Below are 19,934 nucleotides of genomic sequence, written 5' to 3'. Positions count from 1 at the left end.
CTTCGGTCTTTAGTGTTTAATTCATCAAATCTGTTCTTCAGATGATCTCTAAATTCAGGAGGGATAAATTCAAGATCATATTTGGGCTCTCGTAGATTTGTTTTCATTTTCTTCAGCTTTAATTTGAATTTGCATATCAGTAATTGATGGTCTGTTCCACAGTCTTCAGAATATATAGATACTAACAAATTAATCAGTTTATATCTTTGCACATTACCCATTGTGAAAATACCCAAAATACTTTATTTATGGTCTATCATGTATGACTATGTGGGTTTTGTGCCCTGCATCAAAGCACATATTGTTTTTATTGTTGTTAAGAGCCTTTGAGTCAGTTCCAACTCACAGTAACCCTGTATAGGGTTTCAAAGGAGTGACTGATGCATTTGGGCCACCAACCTTGTGACTCAAACCAACCTTGTAGCCCAGTGCTTTATCCTATAGTATCATACTAGCACGCCAAAGCACATATTTCTTATGAAAAATTTCCCCAGGTGAGTCTTCCAATTTACAATTGATTATGATCTCAAGACCAAAGGGATCATGAAAAGTATCCTTGTTAATAACCTGTTTTTCAATCTTGTGTAGAGTTGGGGGGTCCACTTTCCATTCCAGATCCTTCGATAGTTGAAAAATCTGTGTCCATAATCGGCTTCAGAAATTTCTCAACCTTTGTTAGTCTCTGCTTCAATTTTTGTTGCACTGATTCATACTCAGCCAGGATTCGAGCAAACCTTGTTTGCAGAAGGTTTACTGACTCCTCTATTCTAATGACCTTCTCTTCAAGATCTTTAGGATCACCCCCAGCATTTGCAATACTTAGATCCAGCAGACCATCTTTAATTAAGATTTGCTTCCCTTTCTCTTCCAGTATAGTTTTGGCATCTGGGTATTCAGTTAGAGCTTCCATGAGGTCATCTTTTGAGAGACAAAACAGATCTGAATAGCCAATACTTTTAATATTGGCTGTTCTTCGATTTCCAGCTTTGCTTCCTTTAATGTTAAGAATGCTGATTTCACCAAAGTAACTGCCATCACTCAGAACTACAAACTGAGTGATTCCATCATCTGCCACTACAGCAAGTTTACCTTCCTTGATGATGTACATTTCACGCCCAATATCTCCTTTCTTGCAAATATAATCTCCAGGACTATAAACTTGGGGTTGTAATTTCAAGACCAACTCCACCAACAGACCAGCTTCACAGTCAGCAAAAATGCGCACTTTTTTCAGTGTGTCTAAGTGAACATTGATGGCAATCTCTGCTCTTAGTTTATCAGGTAGATATCTCAAGACATCCTTTTCATCCACTGTTTTTTTGTTGGTCCACAAGTAGTCAAACCATTTGATAACTTTCTTTTCCAAATCTTTGCTTACATTTCGAAAATGCATATATTGCTTTATAGCATCAATTCTTGCTTGAAATTCTGCTCTAGCTGCATTCATGTTGGAAATCATAGAACCTATGTTACCAACAATGGTAGCAAAAATTAACACTCCAATTAGGAAATCCATCACCACAAAGACATACTCAGAATCTCTCACAGGAGGCGGTGTTTCACCAATGGTGGTCAAAGTCAGGGTAGACCAGTAAAGGCTATATACATATTTTCTTGCCAAACGACCAAATTCAGGATCATTAATGTTAGGATAGACCCATGTGTCACTTCCAAATCCAATAGCTTTGGAAATAGCGTAATACACACAGGCATTCCAGTGGATGATGATGACAATATACATAACAAGGTTAGAAATTCTAAAGATGTTTGGGTAGTTTGTCCTCGTTTCTGTTCTCTGGAAAAATTCAAACATACGAGAGATCCTTAACAGTCTGTTTAATCTAATTTCTGGATAGCTCCACCCCAATTTTAAAAACAGCAGATCAGTTGGTACCATAGATAAAACATCAAGCTTAAATTGCAAATTGGATTTATATTTCTGTATGATTTTAAGCTCTTCCTTCACCAGCAGTCCTTGGTCCAGATAACCTAAAGTAGAAAAAAGAAAATCAATTTAATGCTTCTCCTTTTTATGTCTTAATTTTCCTTAATTAACTCTTAATGAAGTTTATTGAGTTCCACATAAGTACTCATTTTCAACATACTGGCCTTTAATAATGTAATTTAAGCTATGAGCTCCAATCAACATACCACTGTGGGTGATATTCTAGTGCAGAAAAATAAAGTATAACTGTTGAAACACAAAAATGTGAGAGATTATATAAAATATAATTTGATTCCTGAAGCTCTCTTAGATACAATATCTACAATCCAGGTAAAGCCATTCCTTTCATGATGGTGTACTTGAAATGTTTAATAAGCACTAGTTTTGTACCTTAAGACCTCAAGTCACTCTCGTAATACAACCCCAGGCCCATTTTCAAAGTTTAGCTATTATGCATATTCTTGCTTCGCACCTTCAATACAAAATGTAAGTGTCTTTCTAGCTGCATTTGCATCTTTTGCTTTTACTCCACCCTCGTGGATATCTGGGATATGCTGCCACCATGGACCTTGCGTGGTATACCTAGAATTTCAATATTCTTATGTGTTAGAGTAGAGTCCTTGGGTGGTGCGAACATTTAGTGTTCTTGGATGATAACTAAATTGTTGGAGGTCAGAATCCACCCAGAGGCACTTGGAAGAAAGTCCCTTCTGAAAAAATCAGCCACTGAAAACACTATGGAGCACAGTTCTACTCTGACACACATGGGGTCACCATGAGTCAGAGTCACCTCTATGGTAACACTAGGGAAATAATAGATTCCTCTTCCAATGCTGGCTACCACAGCTGCAGATGTTGTTATATGCTGTTGTTGTTGTTATTGCTATTAAGTGCCATTGAGTTGGTTCCGACCCATAGCAACCCTAGATACGGTTTCCAAGGAGCGACTGGTGAGCTTGAACAACCGACCTTGCAGTTCAAACTGATTTTACAGTCCAGCACATTAACCTACCGCGCCACTCCAGGACTCCTGTTGCTTTAAGTCAATTCCAATTCATAGTGATCCTATAGGACAGAATACAGTTGCCCCATAGGGTTTTCAAGGCTGCAGTCTTCACAGAAGTAGACTGCTACATCTTTCTCCTGCAGACAGGCTACTGGGTTCAAAATAACTAACTTTTGGGATCAAATAGGACAAATAAAGCTGCTAATAGGACAGAGTCACTGAAGCCAGGCTGTAGGCTACTGGTATTTAGAGAAAGTCCCTACTTCAAATAATTTTTAAAAGTATATACCCTGACTAAACAGGCTGCATTCACTTATGGAGAGCAGTGTAAAAATAACCAAACTCAGTCTATTAACAAGAATACTTTATGTGAGAAACTAGCAGATACTGTGCTTGATTAACGATGCCCAACCATGAACCAAAAAGGCGATTCATGAAATTTTTAGTTACAATTCTACAGGGCACAATGACATTTCCCCCTTTCCTCTTCCAGGTATCTCCCTGTTAGGTAGTAATTACTCCATCCCACAGAGCTGGCAGAATATATTGAATTTCTCTATTGTCCTTGCTTGGCATAAACCCAATGAACAGGATAATGGGGATTGGAGGAGGAGGGAGGCTTGGACACACCAATCCACATTTAAAAGGTTGCCTAGTAACAGTCTTCTGAATCCATTGGAGTACCTAAGCCTGTGGGTAGGCATATTTTACTGTTGCTTTCAACTATGCCTTTTCCTCTAAAACAGATTTTTGTGAGTTTATTCTGAAGAGCACTTGATCTAGGAAATTTCTAATTGTATTATAGAAATAAAAGCATAACATTTTAAAACATCCAAACCAAGCATACTTACCTGTCCTTGTTCGTACAAACATATCAAGAACATAAACTGCATCTGACAAGTAATCAAAAACGAGCCAATATTCTAGGTAATCAATCTGAAGTTCATCAAAACATGCCCTGTAAAAAAAACAAAAAAAAACACTTGTATAAAGAAAATGGAACACATCCTATTTCAAGTCTTCTTTGCATAATTTTTATTATGATAAGAAGTATAACAAAGTAAAACTAGGTTTTGTTAGGTGCTGTTGAGTCAGTTCTGAGGAACAGAGACCCTGCATAGGGTTTCTGAGGAACGACTGGTGGGTTTAACTGCCTGACCTTGTGGTTATTGGTCCAGGGCTTATCCTACCACACCAAAACAGGACTCTTGGAATCTGTGTAATCTATCATGGCTTTCCTCTTTCCCAAGGTGGTTGCCTTAAGTTTTCTCATACTTCTAAATGCCCACATATTATTGTTGTTACGTGCTGTCCAGTCAGTTCCAACTCACAGTGACCCTACACACAATGGAAGGAAACACTGCCTCGTCCTGCACTGTCCTCACAATGGTTGTTATGTTTGATTCTGTTGGTGCTGCCACTGTGTCAGTCTAACCCATTGGAGGTGGGGGGGTCTTCTTCTTTTTCACTGACCCTCTACTTTGGCAAACATGATGTCCTTCTCCAAAAATTGGTCCCTTCTGATAACATGTCCAAAGTCTCATCATGCTTACTTCCAATGAAAATTTTGGCTGTACTTTTTCCAAGACAGATTTACTTTTTTGGCAGTTCATGGAACTTTTAATATTCTTCATCAATATGATAATTCAGATTCATTGATTCTTCTTCTATCTTCCTTATTCTTAGTCCAGTTTTCACATGCAAATGAGGTGATTAAGAATACCATGACTTGGGTCAGGGACACCTTAGTCCTCAGAGTGACATATTTGCTCCTTAACACTTTAAAGAGATCTTTTGCTGCAGATTTGCCTAATTTAAGGTGTCATTTGATTTCTTGATTGCAATTTCCATGACTGTTGATAGTGGATGCAAGTGAAATGAAGTCTTGGACAACATCAATCTTTTCTCTGTTTATCATGGTGCTATGTATTGGTTGTGATGATTTTTGTTTTCTTTACATTGAGGTGCAATTCATACTGAAGAGTATAGTATCTGTCACCTCATTTAGTGTTGTTAATCACCCTCATTGAAGTTTAATTCACACATAATAAAATGCATGGATTTTAAGAAATGACTTTGACATATATAGATATCCATGTAACCGTCACCACAATCAAGATATAGACCATTTTCATAACTTTAAAATGTTCCTTTTATATCTTTCTCATCAATCCCTTCACCTAACCCATCCCTACTTCCTGACATCCACTAATTTGCTTTTGGTTACAATCTGTTTTGTTGTTTATATCAGTCATTTGCTCCCTTTTATTGCATCATTGTAGTATTCCATTGTATGGATCTATCTCATTCTCTACCCTTTGGTTGGTTGATGATGCATGGAGGGGATTGTAACCATGGCAATGTAACGATATGTGATAGGATGACGTAAAGCTAATGTTCTCCCATGTAAACTATCACATAATTCACAATAAAACATTAAAAAAAAAGAAAAAGAGTATAGTGTCTGATCTTCATCGGTAAGTATTTCAACTCGTCTTCACTTCCAGCAATAAGGTTGTGTCATCTGCATATTTCAGGTTGTTGATGAGTCCTCCTTCCTCCAATCCTGATACCATGTTCTTCTTCATATAATCAATTCCTCAGATTATTTGCTCAACACACAGATTGAATAACTATGATGAAAGTATACAACCCTGGCACAAACCTTTCCTGATTTTAAAGCATTCCTTTGCTCTAGTCAAACCACTGCCTATTGGTTTTTGTACCGCTTCCTAGGGAACACAATTAAGTGTTCTTAAACTCCCACTCTTTGTAATGTTAGCCATGATTTTATTTTTAAGTTTTTTTTGTAAACCATATGATAGTTTACATGGGAGAATATCAGACTTACATTCATCCTATAGTATATTGCTTCACTGCCACGATCACAGCCCCCTCCATTCATCATCAAACAACCAAATGGTATACCCTGCAAGCCTGCCTCCTGGTGGTCAGCACACAGCCCCTCTCCCTCTCTGGGTCCAGAGTCCCCAGCTGCTCCCTCTCTCCATGTCATCGTCTCTGCCTCCATCTCTGGCATCACTGCTTCTCTGGGTAGGGTCCCACACTCTGCTCTTCTCCCTTGATGGTCCCAGGGACTGCCACTCCCAGACTGCAAAGTCAATCACTCCTCTCCTTTTGCTAGAAAATGTCCACCTTTACATTTCAAACACTCACAGTCAGTCCTGAGAGCAATTATTCACTATTGTACCATAAGAATCTTATCCCATCTCCTTTCATCAGCCCTGTCCAGATTGGGTACCGCTCTGTGGAGAGTCTAACTTTCTCCATGTCATCTGGAATTAGGCTCCCTCTTGAAAGCTTGTAAGCCAGTCACTTCTTGCCTTTGTAGCCTCCCTCCTCCATTTTGGGTAGCCAATGTCTACCCTGTGTACCGAGGGGATGGGAATGATCCTTACTGTAAAGTTTTGTTCCCTCTTTTGAGCTACTGTATCTATAGGTATAGGTCAATTTCATCAAGTTGTATCAGATTACTCTTTTTTTCCTTGTCTTTCTTCTTCTAGTTGAGTTCTGATTATCCAGCCATTGAAACCAGGTCAAGTGGGTATTATCTGCAAGTGTGGGTATTCTTGTGCATTTCCCCTTTCTTCTCATCAGCTGGATGCTTCACTCTCCACTCTAGTCTTCTGTGGCTATGTCACTGTCTCTGGTCCCAGAAGTTCCCAGGTCTTGCTATAATCCTGGCCAACCAGTTCCCAACTCATGTTCACAGGAGTCTATATTGAACACGGTTGGACTTAGCTCACAACTGCATTATTGTTTTTCCCTCACTTCCCCTTATCAGTGATGAACATGGTCATCAGTTAGACCACCTGTCTGCTCATGTATATTCCCCTAGAGTATTAGTCTTGGAAGGGGGTTTGCCCTGAGGGGACCTGACCACTTGCCTTGATGGCTCCTGGGCGAGCAACTTGTTTGTTCTTATAGTAGTCAGTCAGACTGCCACTACTGTTTTTGATTTTTTCCTGTCGGTCTTTCTTTCAAAAAGTATCTTCTGTTCTTCTAGCAACTCCAGGCTGGTCTGCTTGTCCTTTCAAGTGGATATTCCTTGCCTCAGAAGATTCTGGATGGGGTTCAGGATTCTACCTATCATTTTATGGAATGCAAAGGTTCCTCAGGAAGCCTCCTTCACTGTAGCCATAATTTTTATGACACACATAGTTGAATGCCTTTGCATAGTTAATAAAATACAAGTAAACATCTCTCTGATACTCTCTACTTTCAGCCAAAATCCATCAGACATCAGCATGATATCCTTCATTCCATGTCCTCTTCTGAACTCAGCTTGAATTTCTTGTAGCTCCAATGTCCATATGCTGCTGCAACTGTTTTTGAAATATCTTCAGCAAATTTTTACTTACATGTGATGTTAATGATATTGTTAGTTGGTTTCTACATTCCATTGAGTCATCTTCCAAATTTTTTGGCATACACAAGGGAGCTTCTCAAGTGCTTCTCTTCAGTCTCACAGATTCTTGATCGTATGCTACTTCTTGAAATGATTGAATGTCGTCCAATTCTTTCAACTTGAGAAATGCTGAACTTGTTCTTCTCTTCCGGCTTTTCGACTTCAGGTCCTTGTACATTTCATTATGCTTGACTTTGTCTTCTTGAGCTTTCCTTTGAACTTTTCTGCTTAATTCTTTTGCTTTGTCATTTCTTTTAGTTGTTTTAGTTTCTCAATGTTCAAGAGCAAGTTTCAGAGTCTCTTCTGACATTCACATTGGTCCTTTCATTCTTTCCTGCATTTTTACTGGTCTTTTAAGTACTTCATGTATGATGTTCTTAAACTCTTCTGGTCTTCCGTCATTAGTGTATAATGCATTAAATCTGTTCTTGAGATGGTCTCTAAATTCAGGTGGGATATATTCAAGGTTATATTTCGACTCTTATGCACTTGTTTTACTTTCTGCAACCTGAACTGCCTATGGGCAATTGATGGTCTGTTCCACAGTCAGCTTCTGCTCTTGTTTGGGCTGAAGAGATTGAGTTTCACTATTACCGTTTTTCATAGACATAGTCAATCTTTATGTTCCATCTGGTGAAGTCCATGTGTATGCTATTGTTATTATTGTTAAGTGTCATTGAGTCAATTCTGACTCATAGCAACCCTGTATAAGGTTTCCAAGGAGTGACTGGTGAGTTTGAATCACTGACCTTGTGGTTCAAACTGACCTTGTGGTCCAGTACTTTATCCTACAATGCCACACCAGTACTCCAGTGGTATTCCATGTAGATGTATGGATATTATCTTTTATTACAAACAACATTGTACTTCAATATAGATCTTGAAATGCTCTTTTTGGCAATGAATTTAATGCCATTCTTCTTCAAAATGTTGTTCCTGGCATAATAAACCACATGATTTTCTGATTCAAAATGGTCAGTACCAGTACTTTTCAGCTCACTAACACCTAGGATATTGATCTTTATTAAGTCCATTTCATTTTTGATACTAATTTTCTAATTTTTCTAGACTCATATTTCACACTTTACATATTCCAATTATTAATGAATATTACAGCTGCTTCTTCTCCTTTTAAGTTGTGCCACATCAGCAAGTGAAGGTCCTGAAAGTTTTGTTCCTTCCATGTCATTAAGGTTAACTCTACTTTGAGGAGGCAGCTCTTCCACAATCCCTCAGCTTCTGGCACTATATCAGACAATATTCTGCTTCTATTCATAAGGTTTTCAATGGCTAACAATTCAGAAGTGGTCTGCCTCTCTTATTTCCTGGTCTGCCTTATCTTGAAGCTCCACTGAAACCTATCTATCATGGGTGACCATATGGGTATTTAAAATACCAATGTCATTGTTTCCAGCATCATAGCAAACACACAAGCCACCGTAGCATGAAAAACTGACAGATGAGTACTGAGAAATCCAACATACCTCCCATCGTATTATTCTATGCTGCAAAAACATAAATAGGAATAAATATGCTCAAGTCAGTGTCAAAATATGTTGGTTGAAATGTATTGATCATCAAGTTCATATTGACTATGTGTATTCACAATGGTTCAGGTAACTATCTGAGTCAAAGATGGCTGAGATGTCTCCTGTGAACAAGACAGTGAACCATGGAATTCACTTGAGAGTCATATCTTGCTCTATAACAACATAGAACCCTGATCTTTTATGACTATTGGAAAACAAATTTTTTTTGGTAGGCTAAGAAAATGAGAAATTTCTCTCAAAGATATAATGAAATGGTTGAGTAATCAAAAGTTTAATCCAACCAGTGGAGATTTAACTATATTATGAACCAAAGCTTCAAGTTCTCAGGAAAAACCCAGTGAAACCAATGTAACCTCTCTACACCAAGTGATAGGGAAAAGGAAGAAGTCCTAGAGAGCTCTAAGTCAAATTGCTTAGAAGTAACGGAAAACCAGAAGTAGATGGAGATCCATAAAATTCGGCACCTTACTCAACAACAACGAAATAAATGAAATTTAAAAATAAATACATAGACACCTTGCAATGACCATAGTCCAGTTGTACATAACAGGTAAAGTGATGCAAAACAGCCAATTGTAATACGTGTTTCCCGAAGGATCTATAACCATGACTTCTTTCTTCTCCCTAGCAGCAAGTAGAGATAAAAGAGACAATTTTCATGAAAGAGGAACATATTTATTTCACGTATCAGATCTAGTTATGCTGATCACTGAAAACAAATGAAATAGAGGTAAGTTAGAGAAGCTCATTCTACAGTGCAAAGATAAGTTTGGCATAAGTACAATGTTGTTGTTGTTGTTAAGTGCCCTCGAGTCAATTCCAGCTAATAGCCACCCTGTATAGGGTTTCCAAGGAACAGCTGGTGAGTCTGAACCTCAGCCTTGCAGTTGGAAATGACCTTTAGGTCCAGTGCTTGTCTTACCGTACCCACAATAAACTTATTAGTGAGTAATGAATAGTTAAATTACCAGTCATACGTTAAACAGTGCACTTGTTAAGTGACATCAAGTCAGTTCTGACAAATAGCAACCCTATATAGGGTCTGAGGAGTGACTGATGGGTTTGAACCACCGAACTTTCTATTAGCAGTCCAGAGCTTGTTCTATAGTGCCACACCAGGACTTCCAACAATACTGCAATTGATTTTATTAAAGTTCTGAAGACCGTTCCATCACTCCAGCCTCTAAAAGGGAAGAGGGAAGCAGATATTACAAAGCTATGGATAGTCCACAAATTCCTTTGGTAGGTTGTGGGTAGTAGAAGAAGAGTGGCTTTTGTGAACCCCATATCAGGTAACAAAAACACCAGGAGCTACACTGTGAGGAGGGACATGTAACTTCTTTCTCATCAATAAGGAAAGCAGAAGAATATAGTGCAATCCAACAAAAAAACACATAAAATGAGCAGCTAGGAAGGATCCTTTAAGAGAGGCACTAGAGGGTAGAAGGAAGGGAGGAAGAAAATAAATGATCAAATGGAAAAATTTTTTTTTCTGGTATCAATTCTCTATTTTTAAGGGGTTGAAACTCCCAACAACTTCTAAACAGTCAGAAATAATTGTACTATTGTCTGTGTAGAGTTTTCTTTAAGTAAATTCAGAAAATAATTTTTCCTTTAATAAAAAGTGAAAAAAAATAGCTTAGCCAATGTTATTGAGCCTTGTTGTTGTTAGTTGTCATCAAGTTGGTTCTGATTCATAGTAATCCTGTGTACTACAGAAAGAAACACTGTCTGTCTTGTGGCATCCTTACAGTCATTGCTACGATTCAGCTCACACTTGCAGTCACTATGCCAATCCATCCTGTTGAGGCTCTTCCTCTTTTACACTAATTCTCTACCAGGCAGGATGCCTTACTCCTAATAACATGTCCAAAGAACATGAGATGAAATCTTACTGTACTTTCTGTATCATCTGGCTGTATTACTTCTAAGATAGATTTGTATATTTTTCTGGTCTTCTATGAGTCGGAACCGACTCCACAATACTTAACAACAACATGTATATTCAAGGAGTCCTGATGGGGCACTGTAGGATAAGTACTGGGCCACAAGGTTGGTTTGAACCACAAAGTCATTGGTTCCAACTCACTAGCCACTCCTCAGAAACCCTATATGGGGTTGCTATGAGTCAGTTAACAACAATAGTTTATTCAGTATTCTTTGCCAGCACCATAATCCAATGCATCAGTTTTTCTACATCTTCCTTGTTCATTATCCAGCTTTTACATGCATATTAGACAACTGAAAGTATCAGCGGCTCATCGCAGTTCTTAAAGTGACATCTTTGCTTTTTTTTTTTTAACACTTTAATGAGGTCTTTGACAGCAGATTTTCCTAATATAATACATCATTTGATTTCTTGACTCCTTGAATATGGATTAAATCCTTGTAAACGCAGTAAAATGAAATCCTTGTCAATTTCAATCTTCTATCCACTTATTATGATGTAATTTCATGGTCCAGCAGTGAAGATTTTTTGTTTTCTTTATGCTAAGGTACAATCATATGTAGTCTTTGTAGTCATCAGTTCTTTTCGTCTGCATATTGCAGACTGTTAATGAATTTTCCTCCAGTCTCAATGCCATGTTTTTCTTCACAGCTTCTTGATTTATTTGCTCAACATACAGATTGAATAAATATGGTGGAAGGATATGACCTTGATATTTCTGATTTTAAACCATTCTGTATCTCCACATTTGTTCTAATGACTGCTTCTTGGCTTATGTACAGGTTCCTCACGAGCACAATTATATTTCTGAGATTCTTATTCTTTATAACGCTATCTATAATTTTTTAGAATGCACACAATCTAATTTCTTTGCATAATTTCTGTACAGCATTTCAAGTGGGCACATCTTTATGGGAGCAGAAAGACTCATGTCTCCTGTGGAGCAGCTGGTAGATTCATACTGCTAACTTATGGCTAGCAGACCAAAGAGCTGATCATGCTACCAGAGCTTCTTGAAGAACTTGGTTGATGTTGTTATTAAGTGCTATTGAGTCAGTTCCCTGTATAGGGTTTCCAAGGAGTGGTTGGTGAGCTTGAACCACCAACCTTGTGGTTCAAACTGACCTTGCAGTCCAGCTTATTAACCTGCCACATCACACCAAGACACCACACCAGGAAGAAATTGGTAGAGTTCATCAATTTCTTCATCATTGACTTTGGTGGTTAGTGTGCAAATTTGAGTAATAATTGTTAATAATTGGTCTTCCTTGTAGACATATAGATATTTTCCTATTGCAGACAATATTGTACTTCAAGCTAAATCTTGGAATGTTCTTTTTGACGATGAATGGTACAACATTCTCTTGAATTTGTTATTTCTGGCATAGAAAATCTTATGATTTTCTGATTCAAAGTGGCAAATTCCTGTCCATTTCAATTTACTAATGCCTTGAATATCTTTATGGGTTTCATTTCATTTTTGATGACTTCCAACTTGCGTAAATGCATACTTGTGCATTCTACATTCCAATTATGAATGGAAGTCTGCAGCTGTTTCTTCTCATTTTGAGTCATTCCCCATCAGCAAATGAAGATCCTGAAAGCATTGCTCTCTACACATCATTACGATAACTTCTATTTTGAGGAGACAACACTTCCCCCGTCATGAGTGTCTTTCGTCTTTAGGGGCTCATCTTCCTTCACTATATCAGACAATGCGCTACTGCTATTCATAAAGTTTTCAGTGGATAATCCTTGTTTCTACTGTATTCTCAGTCTGGAAGCTCCGCTGAATCCTGGCCACCATGAATGAGCCTATTGATGTTTGAAACGCGTAGCTTCAAGCATCAAAGCAACACTTAAGACACCACAGTATGACAAACTGACGCATGAGTAAGGATATCAATGATACAGTTTAATCACTTATGCATTCTATTGGATCACCTTTCTTTGGAATGGGTACAAATGTGAATTTCATCAGTTCACCAGGTAGCTCTCTTCCAAATCTCTTGGCATAGATAAGTGGGTGTTTCCAGCATTACATCCATTTGTTGAAACATCTAAATCAATAATTCAGCAATTCCCAGAGCCTTGTTTCTTGGTATTACCTTCAGTGCAGCTTGGAATTCTTGTCCCAATACCACTGGTTCTTGATCATATGCTACCTCCTGAAATGGTTGAATTGCAACCAATTCCTTTTTGTTCAGTGACTGTGTATTCCTTCAATCTTTCCTTGATGCTTGATTTGTAGTTCAATAATTTATTCAAAAATCCTTCAATGTTTCAGCTAAAGACTTTATTATTATTATTTTTTAATCCTTTTGGTTTGAGAAATGCCAAGCACTTTCTTCTCTTTTGGTTTTCTAATTCCAGGTCTTTACATATTTCACTATAATAATTTGCTTTGTCCCACCTCTTTGTTTTCAACTTTTGCATTCCAATCACCAGTACTTATCTGCACTTCTTGATTACATATTTTCTTAATTTGAGACTGCAGAAGTTAGTTAAAATCTTCAGTTTTCTCATTTTCTTGCACTAGAGGTTGGTGCATACATTTGAATAATAGTTGATTTAACTGGTCTTCTTTGTAGCACATGGGTATTATCCAATCACTGACAGCATTGTACTTCAGGGTAGCTATGAAAATATTCTTTTTGAAAATAAATGCAATACAATTCCTCTCTAATTTTTCATTTTTGGCATAGTGCTGTGTAGTCAGTTCTGACTCAAACCAACTCTATGTACAACATAGACAGATGGGTGTTTCCAGCATTACATCCATTTGTTGTACAACTGTATGTACAGCAATTACTGTTGCAATTAAGCATAGCTTTTACCATGAAGTGTTTTGCTTAGAATATGAATCATAGAGCATTTATTGTTAAAAATGTTAAATAAGTTATTAAATTTTTATTAAATGAAAAAAGCAAATGATGGGGCAGGGAGTTAGACCCTCAGTAACTGATTTTCTTTCAATCTTGGTATTACCCTGTGATAAATTAATCTTCTCCAGTGTTTGGGGAAGAGACCTAATCAGCATAGTAAAAATTCCTCATAAGAAAGCTAAAAATAACACTACTATCACTAATGTTAGGGAATTGAAAAAAAAACAAAAAACCTTTAAATTTATATTTTGTATCATTTTATTTAATCTCTTTATTATAAAGTCTCCTCCTTTATATCATGGAGCGCATCCTCCACATCCAAAATCCAATCATAAATTCAGTCCTAATTTCACTGTCATTAAGATACTTACTCCTCTTTCTTCTTTTTGTTTTTGTCCACTTTCTTTTTCTTCTCTTTTTCTCTCTTCTTGTCATTCTTTGGGTCCTTTTCATTTTCATCTTTACCATCTGATTTACTGAAAAAGCAAGTATTTCAATTAGTATTCAAACACAACTACTGTTTTTCCCACATCTGGAACAAAGAAGAGTGAAGGAAATCAAAGATATATGGAAACAATTAGTCCAAAGAACCACATGAAGCTCAGTCTCTATGACCTTGAGATCAGAAGAAATAGGCAATGTCCAGCTACCACTACTAACAATTCTGAAAACTGATCACAAGAGTGAGTGTCTTTCTAGAACTAAAAGAAACTCATTCTTATGAGCAATTTTCAGACAAGCAGCAGATAGGTATATAGTGGGACAACAACACTAGTAAGGTATGCTTACCATGGAATGGCCAATTGTTCAAAATCAAAAGGGCAACATTTACCTAAGGACAAAGTTCAGAAGGAATGAGAAGGTGGGTAGACTGGAAATAGGAATCACAAGGGAGGAAGTGGGATAACTATTTTTATATGGAGGGGATTGCAATCATTGAAATGACAGAAAGCGTATGAACTGTAGAATGTAAAACTGATGATCTTCTCTGTAAACCTTCACTCAATTCACAACAAAAAGTTGTTTAAAATAAAAAAATTCTTGAGCAACCATCTGAGGTACAACTGTTGGTCCCACTGTCTGGAGGAAAGAAAATCAAAGATATTTAGAAACAACTAGTCCAAAGGACTAATTGATCACACAAACATCAGCCTCCATGACCCTGAAACCAGAAAAACTAGATGGTGCCTAGCTATCACTACCACTAACACATTAGTGGTGTGAAAGGGATCACATTAGAAGGTCCTGGATATAATGGGAGAAAATGTGGAACAAAACTCAAAATCATAAAAGAAAAGACGAAGCTTATAGGAAAGACAGAGCCAGATGGAATCCGGTGACTACTGCCCTTAGTCACCTTTCAGGTCTAGAATTAAACTCACCCTTTTTCAGCCAAACAATAGACAAGGTAAACAATAACACTAGGGAGGTACATACTCCTTAGAACAATCAACCAACCACTCAAGATCAAAAGGGCAGCATTTGCCCAAGGGCAAAATTCTTGGAAAGAAGGAGTAATGGGAAATGGGAAACACAGGTAAAAGTGGAATGAGCAATGTTATACTGTAGAAATTGCAATCAATTACATAAAACAAAATGTGTATGAATTGTTGGATGGAAAACTGATCTATTCTGCAACCCTTCACCAAATTAAAAAAAATAATAAAAGAAATGTAAAAATAAAAAAATACAAAAAATGTTATAGACAGAAAAATATGTAGCTATCCATGCTACCTGGTGTGGCACTGTGGGTTAATGTGCCAGAATGTAAAGCCGTTTAAACTGCAAGGTCAGTGGTTCAAGCTCACCAGTTGCTCCTCAGAAACCCTATACAGAGTTACTATGGGTCAGAATCAACTCAATGGCACTTAACAACAACATCCATGCTAAAGTCTAACTTACAGTGATAGCTAAGGTTTTGTGTTAGCTTGATTGGGCCAGGATTCTCAGTGGTTTGTTAGTTAAGATGCAATAATCCTCCATGATGAGATTTACAATGAGCAGCCAATCATTAAAAGGAAGTTTCCCTCAGAAGTGTGGCCTGCTTCCAATATATTGAACACTTGGGCAAAGCTTGTTTGCTTTCTGCTGGGTCTGAATTCTGTATCAGGCTTGTCATCCAATCTCTGGCTCTTTAGACTTGAACCACTGGCCTACTCAATTGCTTGCCAATCTGGAAGTTGTTAGCAGCTGGCCGTCTTACTTGTTAGGCCTGCCTACTTGCCACCTGACCTGTCAATCTTAGTTTATCAGTCCTACAGCTACGAGTCAGAAGCCTCCAGCCTTATATCTGACCAATGGATTTGGGACTTGCCAACCTTTAAAACTGTGTGAGGTCATTTCCTTGATATAAACCTTTCCTTATATATGCATATGTAAGTTCACTGGTTTTCCTTCTCTAGAGAACCCAGCCTAAGGCACTTACCTTTTCTTTCCCTTTTTCCTTTTCTTCTTTTCTTTTGATTCCCTAAAGAAGAAACAATATCTCTGTCATATAATCAGATTATACTTTGGCTTCCAGTCTTACTTACTTTTTTCTCCATTGAGCAAGAATTCTCAACATTTGTTTCAAAGTCCTCTCCCAGGGCTCAGAATCTAGAAATTTGTTATCCTACTGGAAATTTCTACTAACAAAAGACTCAGGTAATTAAATGAGGAAATAAAATGTTCTGGGTTTGTGGATATGGAAAATTGAAGAAAATGGAGGTGAATAAGGGCATAAACCCAAGCAGGGAAATTTAAGAAACGATAACACCACCAAAGAGTGCATTTTGTAACTGAAAGTGTATGCAAAAAACATTCAGGTATTTGAAATGTAAGTTTCTTGATATGATTCATGTTTATCCTTGAATAAAACATTAAGAATTTCAAGATAAAAACCCACTGCCATCAAATGGATTCCTACTCATAGCGGCCCTACTCATAGTTCAGAGGAGAACTGCTCCCTAAGGGTTACCAAGGCCGTAAATCTTTATGGAAGCAGACAGTCTCATCTAGCATGTAGTAATTCCCCATGATAGTCTACTAATGTTCACAGCTCTCTGTGGATTAGGCCCCATGATTACCATGGCCACTTTAAAATTATTGTGCTTACCTTGCTTCTACTGGTTCAGCACTACCACTGCATACAATTATGTCACCATCTTATTATCTTAATGCTCTCAGGGAGTGTGGTTATGTGATAGCACCTCCCACTCAGTCTGATCTACAGAGGACACCACACTGAACTCATTGATTCTGATGTCCTGCTCACCCAAGCATTTCTTTTATATCCTTCTGTGCACAATACTTGCTGGGCCCTCTCAGGGAATGTGATCCGCTTGTGGCCCATCCTCCTTATGTAGAATATCCATCTTAGCATGCCACTTCTCTGAGTCCTTTGATGCCTTCCCACCATTTCTCATTGGAATTTCTCTTCCCCTTAGAGTGGGCTCCCAAAAGTCACCATCTCCTGGAATTTTCCATACGGTGTTAAAACCTGCATCATAGGAACATACCCCCATAGCATTCTATGTCCTGTTCCAGTTTTTACAACACCACCATAGGTGCCGAGCCCACTTCACTTGCCAATCTTATCTGCCATTTTGCCCTTCACTTCTGCCAGACCATTTTTATCCAGACTAAATTTACTTACATATATTTTTAAATCTCCTTTCAGCATCCTCCCTCTTCACAAGTTTTCCAATTATTTTCCATAAGTCAAGGCATTAGCTTGGACCACAAAGTTGGTTTGAACCACAAGATTGGAGGTTCAAACTCACCAGCTGCTCTTCAGAAACTGTTTACAGTATCACTATGGGTTGGAACCGACTCGATAGCACTTAACAACAAAAACACCTCCCTTCAACAGTCTTCGTTGACAGTATCAGTGGTAGTAAGATGCCTGTTCATTTATATCTGAACCGTAAAATTTCCCAAGACATCCAAGCTGACAATGAAAGCCTAAGTTGTCCCAGGTCTGTATGACTTCAGAATTCATTCTTCTGTTGGTAGAGAAAACCAATTATAGAAAGAAGCCACTAATCATACAAACTTCACTCAAGAAGAAAGTGTAAAAAGAAAATGGTGGTCTCAAATCCAGTGACTGATTCAATTAATTGGGATTCCATTATATTACAAAGGAACTTTTTGACAACTCATTAAAAATTGCTCCTGTCAGAATTAACCCCTCTAAAGACAACAGACTTGTAATGTGAAGTCCTGGTAGCACAGCAGGTTACATTTTGAACGACTGCTAATCACAAGGTCAGTAGTTCAAATCAAGTAGCCACTCCACAAGCCATGAGGTTTATGACTTCCATAAACATTTACAAGCTGAGAAACTCTATAAAGGGTCACTATAGCTGGAACCAGAGTCCAGGTGTGGCACTCTGGGTTAATGCACTGAATCATAAATTTGGTTTGAACCACAAGGTCGGAGGTGCAAGCTCACCAGCAGCTCCTTGGAAACCCTGTACAGGGTCACTATAAGTAGGAATAGACTCGATGGCACTTAACAACAATAACAAAAGTTGAAACTGACTCCTTGGCACTTACAACAACAGACAGATGAGCAGCCAATAAGAGTTTATTGTATATAACCAAAACAAATCATGCATGGCTAACTAGAAAGGTGAGGGCATCTTGTTTTGATAAAATATCAGAATCTCTTGGGAGAACAAAGAAGATGGCGGATCGGGTGGAAGTGCAGTGAAGAGCTCCATCAGCAACAAAACAGAATACCAGACCAAGCAGGCTCAGGGAATGGTGCCAGAACTCTGAACCACATGTAAAAGAATATTTAGAAGGTTGGAAGGCTTACAGCTAGGGGAATTTGTAGAAGAAGCAAGAAATTCAGTGCTTTCTAATTCAAGATGCTCAGCTGCTCCCAGAGCTGCAATATTGGGTGAAACCAAGCAGGGGAAGCATCAGAGCAGCCATGGATGCCTGACAGAACCGTGGAGATAAAGGCGTGGACATCCTTTTTCTCTTTTTTGGTATCTGTTCATTGGTACCTCACTGTCTGTGCACCTACGTTCTGGTGACTATAGGGGTGTCTGAGTGAGTGGACACCCCAGCCCCACCCTCAGAGGGTTCTACCACGCATGCACACAGATATCTTAGATATTTAAAGAGACAGTTTTCACTTAAAACCAAATGGCCATAGTGAGCCCTGAACTGTTTATAACTAGAAAAAAGGCCTGAACAGGGATTGTGGAGTGGGACAGGCAGACTAAAAAGGAAATAGGCTGAAAATTAAATCCTGAGTTACATCAAAACAGCCAACAGTGGCATCTTGAAATTTCTCTGGAAAAGAGTGAAAAGAGAAGCCCATTTCCTGATCACATCTACCTGGAGGCAATCAGAAAGCATAAAAATTACCAAAATAAACACCCATCTAAGTATTAAGGCCACAGATAACCCCTGAAAATGCCCCAAAAAACAGAAGCAGATGACCATATCTGCTCATGTCCAGAAATGAAATAAAGTGACTGAGGCAAATAAGCTGGAAGTAGACCTACACTCAGTACTGGAAGATGAGCAGGCTTTGGAAATGCCTGAGAAGGAATTCCTAAAAACGATTATAAAATGTATCAAAACACTATACAATGGAGTTGAGAAAAAAAGGAAGAAGTCAGGAAAGCACTATAGGAACAATCAAATAAGATAAATACATCATTAGAAACAATTCAAAACCTACAGAAAAAGGTGCAAACGATTAATAATAGAATATCAGAAATGGACAATACACAGGAAGAGCAAAGGAGTAGAATTGAAGAGATAGAAGCCAGAACTAGTGAGCTAGAAGATAAATCTCTCAACACAACTAAGATAGAATAACAAACACAAAAAAGGATAAAAAAAACCTGAAGAAGGCCCTAAGATTCATGTTGGACAAGAAGAAGAGGAAGAACTAAAGAATTATTGGCATTCCGGAACAGGAAGAATCAGAGAAGTCCCCAGAGAAGATAGTTGAAGATTTTCTGGAAGAAACTTGTCCTAACATCCTGAAAAGTGAAAAGATAAGCATTCAAGAAGCTCAACGAACCCCAGGAAGGATAGACCCTAAAAGATAATCACAAGACATGCAATAATCAAGCTCTCCAAAATCAAAGATAAGGACAGGATCCTGAATGCAGCTAGGGAAAAGAGATATGTAACATACAAAGGCAAGCAAATCAGATTAAGCTC

The 19,934-nt window shown here is 38.1% G+C and overlaps 1 protein-coding gene across 1 annotated transcript in view; it reads right to left on the bottom strand.

Moving 5' to 3' along the window:
* Nucleotides 1–459: 459 nt before the first annotated feature.
* CNGA1 (cyclic nucleotide gated channel alpha 1) overlaps nucleotides 460–19,934 on the bottom strand; it is a 31,682-nt gene continuing 12,207 nt past the window's right edge. Inside the window, exons 4-8 of the mRNA XM_006872674.1 lie at nucleotides 16,189–16,230; nucleotides 14,135–14,239; nucleotides 9,447–9,554; nucleotides 3,803–3,909; nucleotides 460–1,989 (exon numbers count right to left, since the gene is read on the bottom strand). Of these exons, the coding sequence (XP_006872736.1) occupies nucleotides 575–1,989; nucleotides 3,803–3,909; nucleotides 9,447–9,554; nucleotides 14,135–14,239; nucleotides 16,189–16,230 (1,777 nt within the window). The 3' untranslated portion in view covers nucleotides 460–574. The remainder of the gene's footprint in view (nucleotides 1,990–3,802; nucleotides 3,910–9,446; nucleotides 9,555–14,134; nucleotides 14,240–16,188; nucleotides 16,231–19,934) is intronic.

Source organism: Chrysochloris asiatica, unplaced genomic scaffold (assembly GCF_000296735.1).
Source record: "Chrysochloris asiatica unplaced genomic scaffold, ChrAsi1.0 scaffold00209, whole genome shotgun sequence".
NCBI classification, from domain to species: Eukaryota; Metazoa; Chordata; class Mammalia; order Afrosoricida; family Chrysochloridae; genus Chrysochloris; species Chrysochloris asiatica.
The sequence above is the reverse complement of the archived record's forward strand: the minus strand, read 5'-3'. Positions and strand labels throughout refer to the sequence as shown.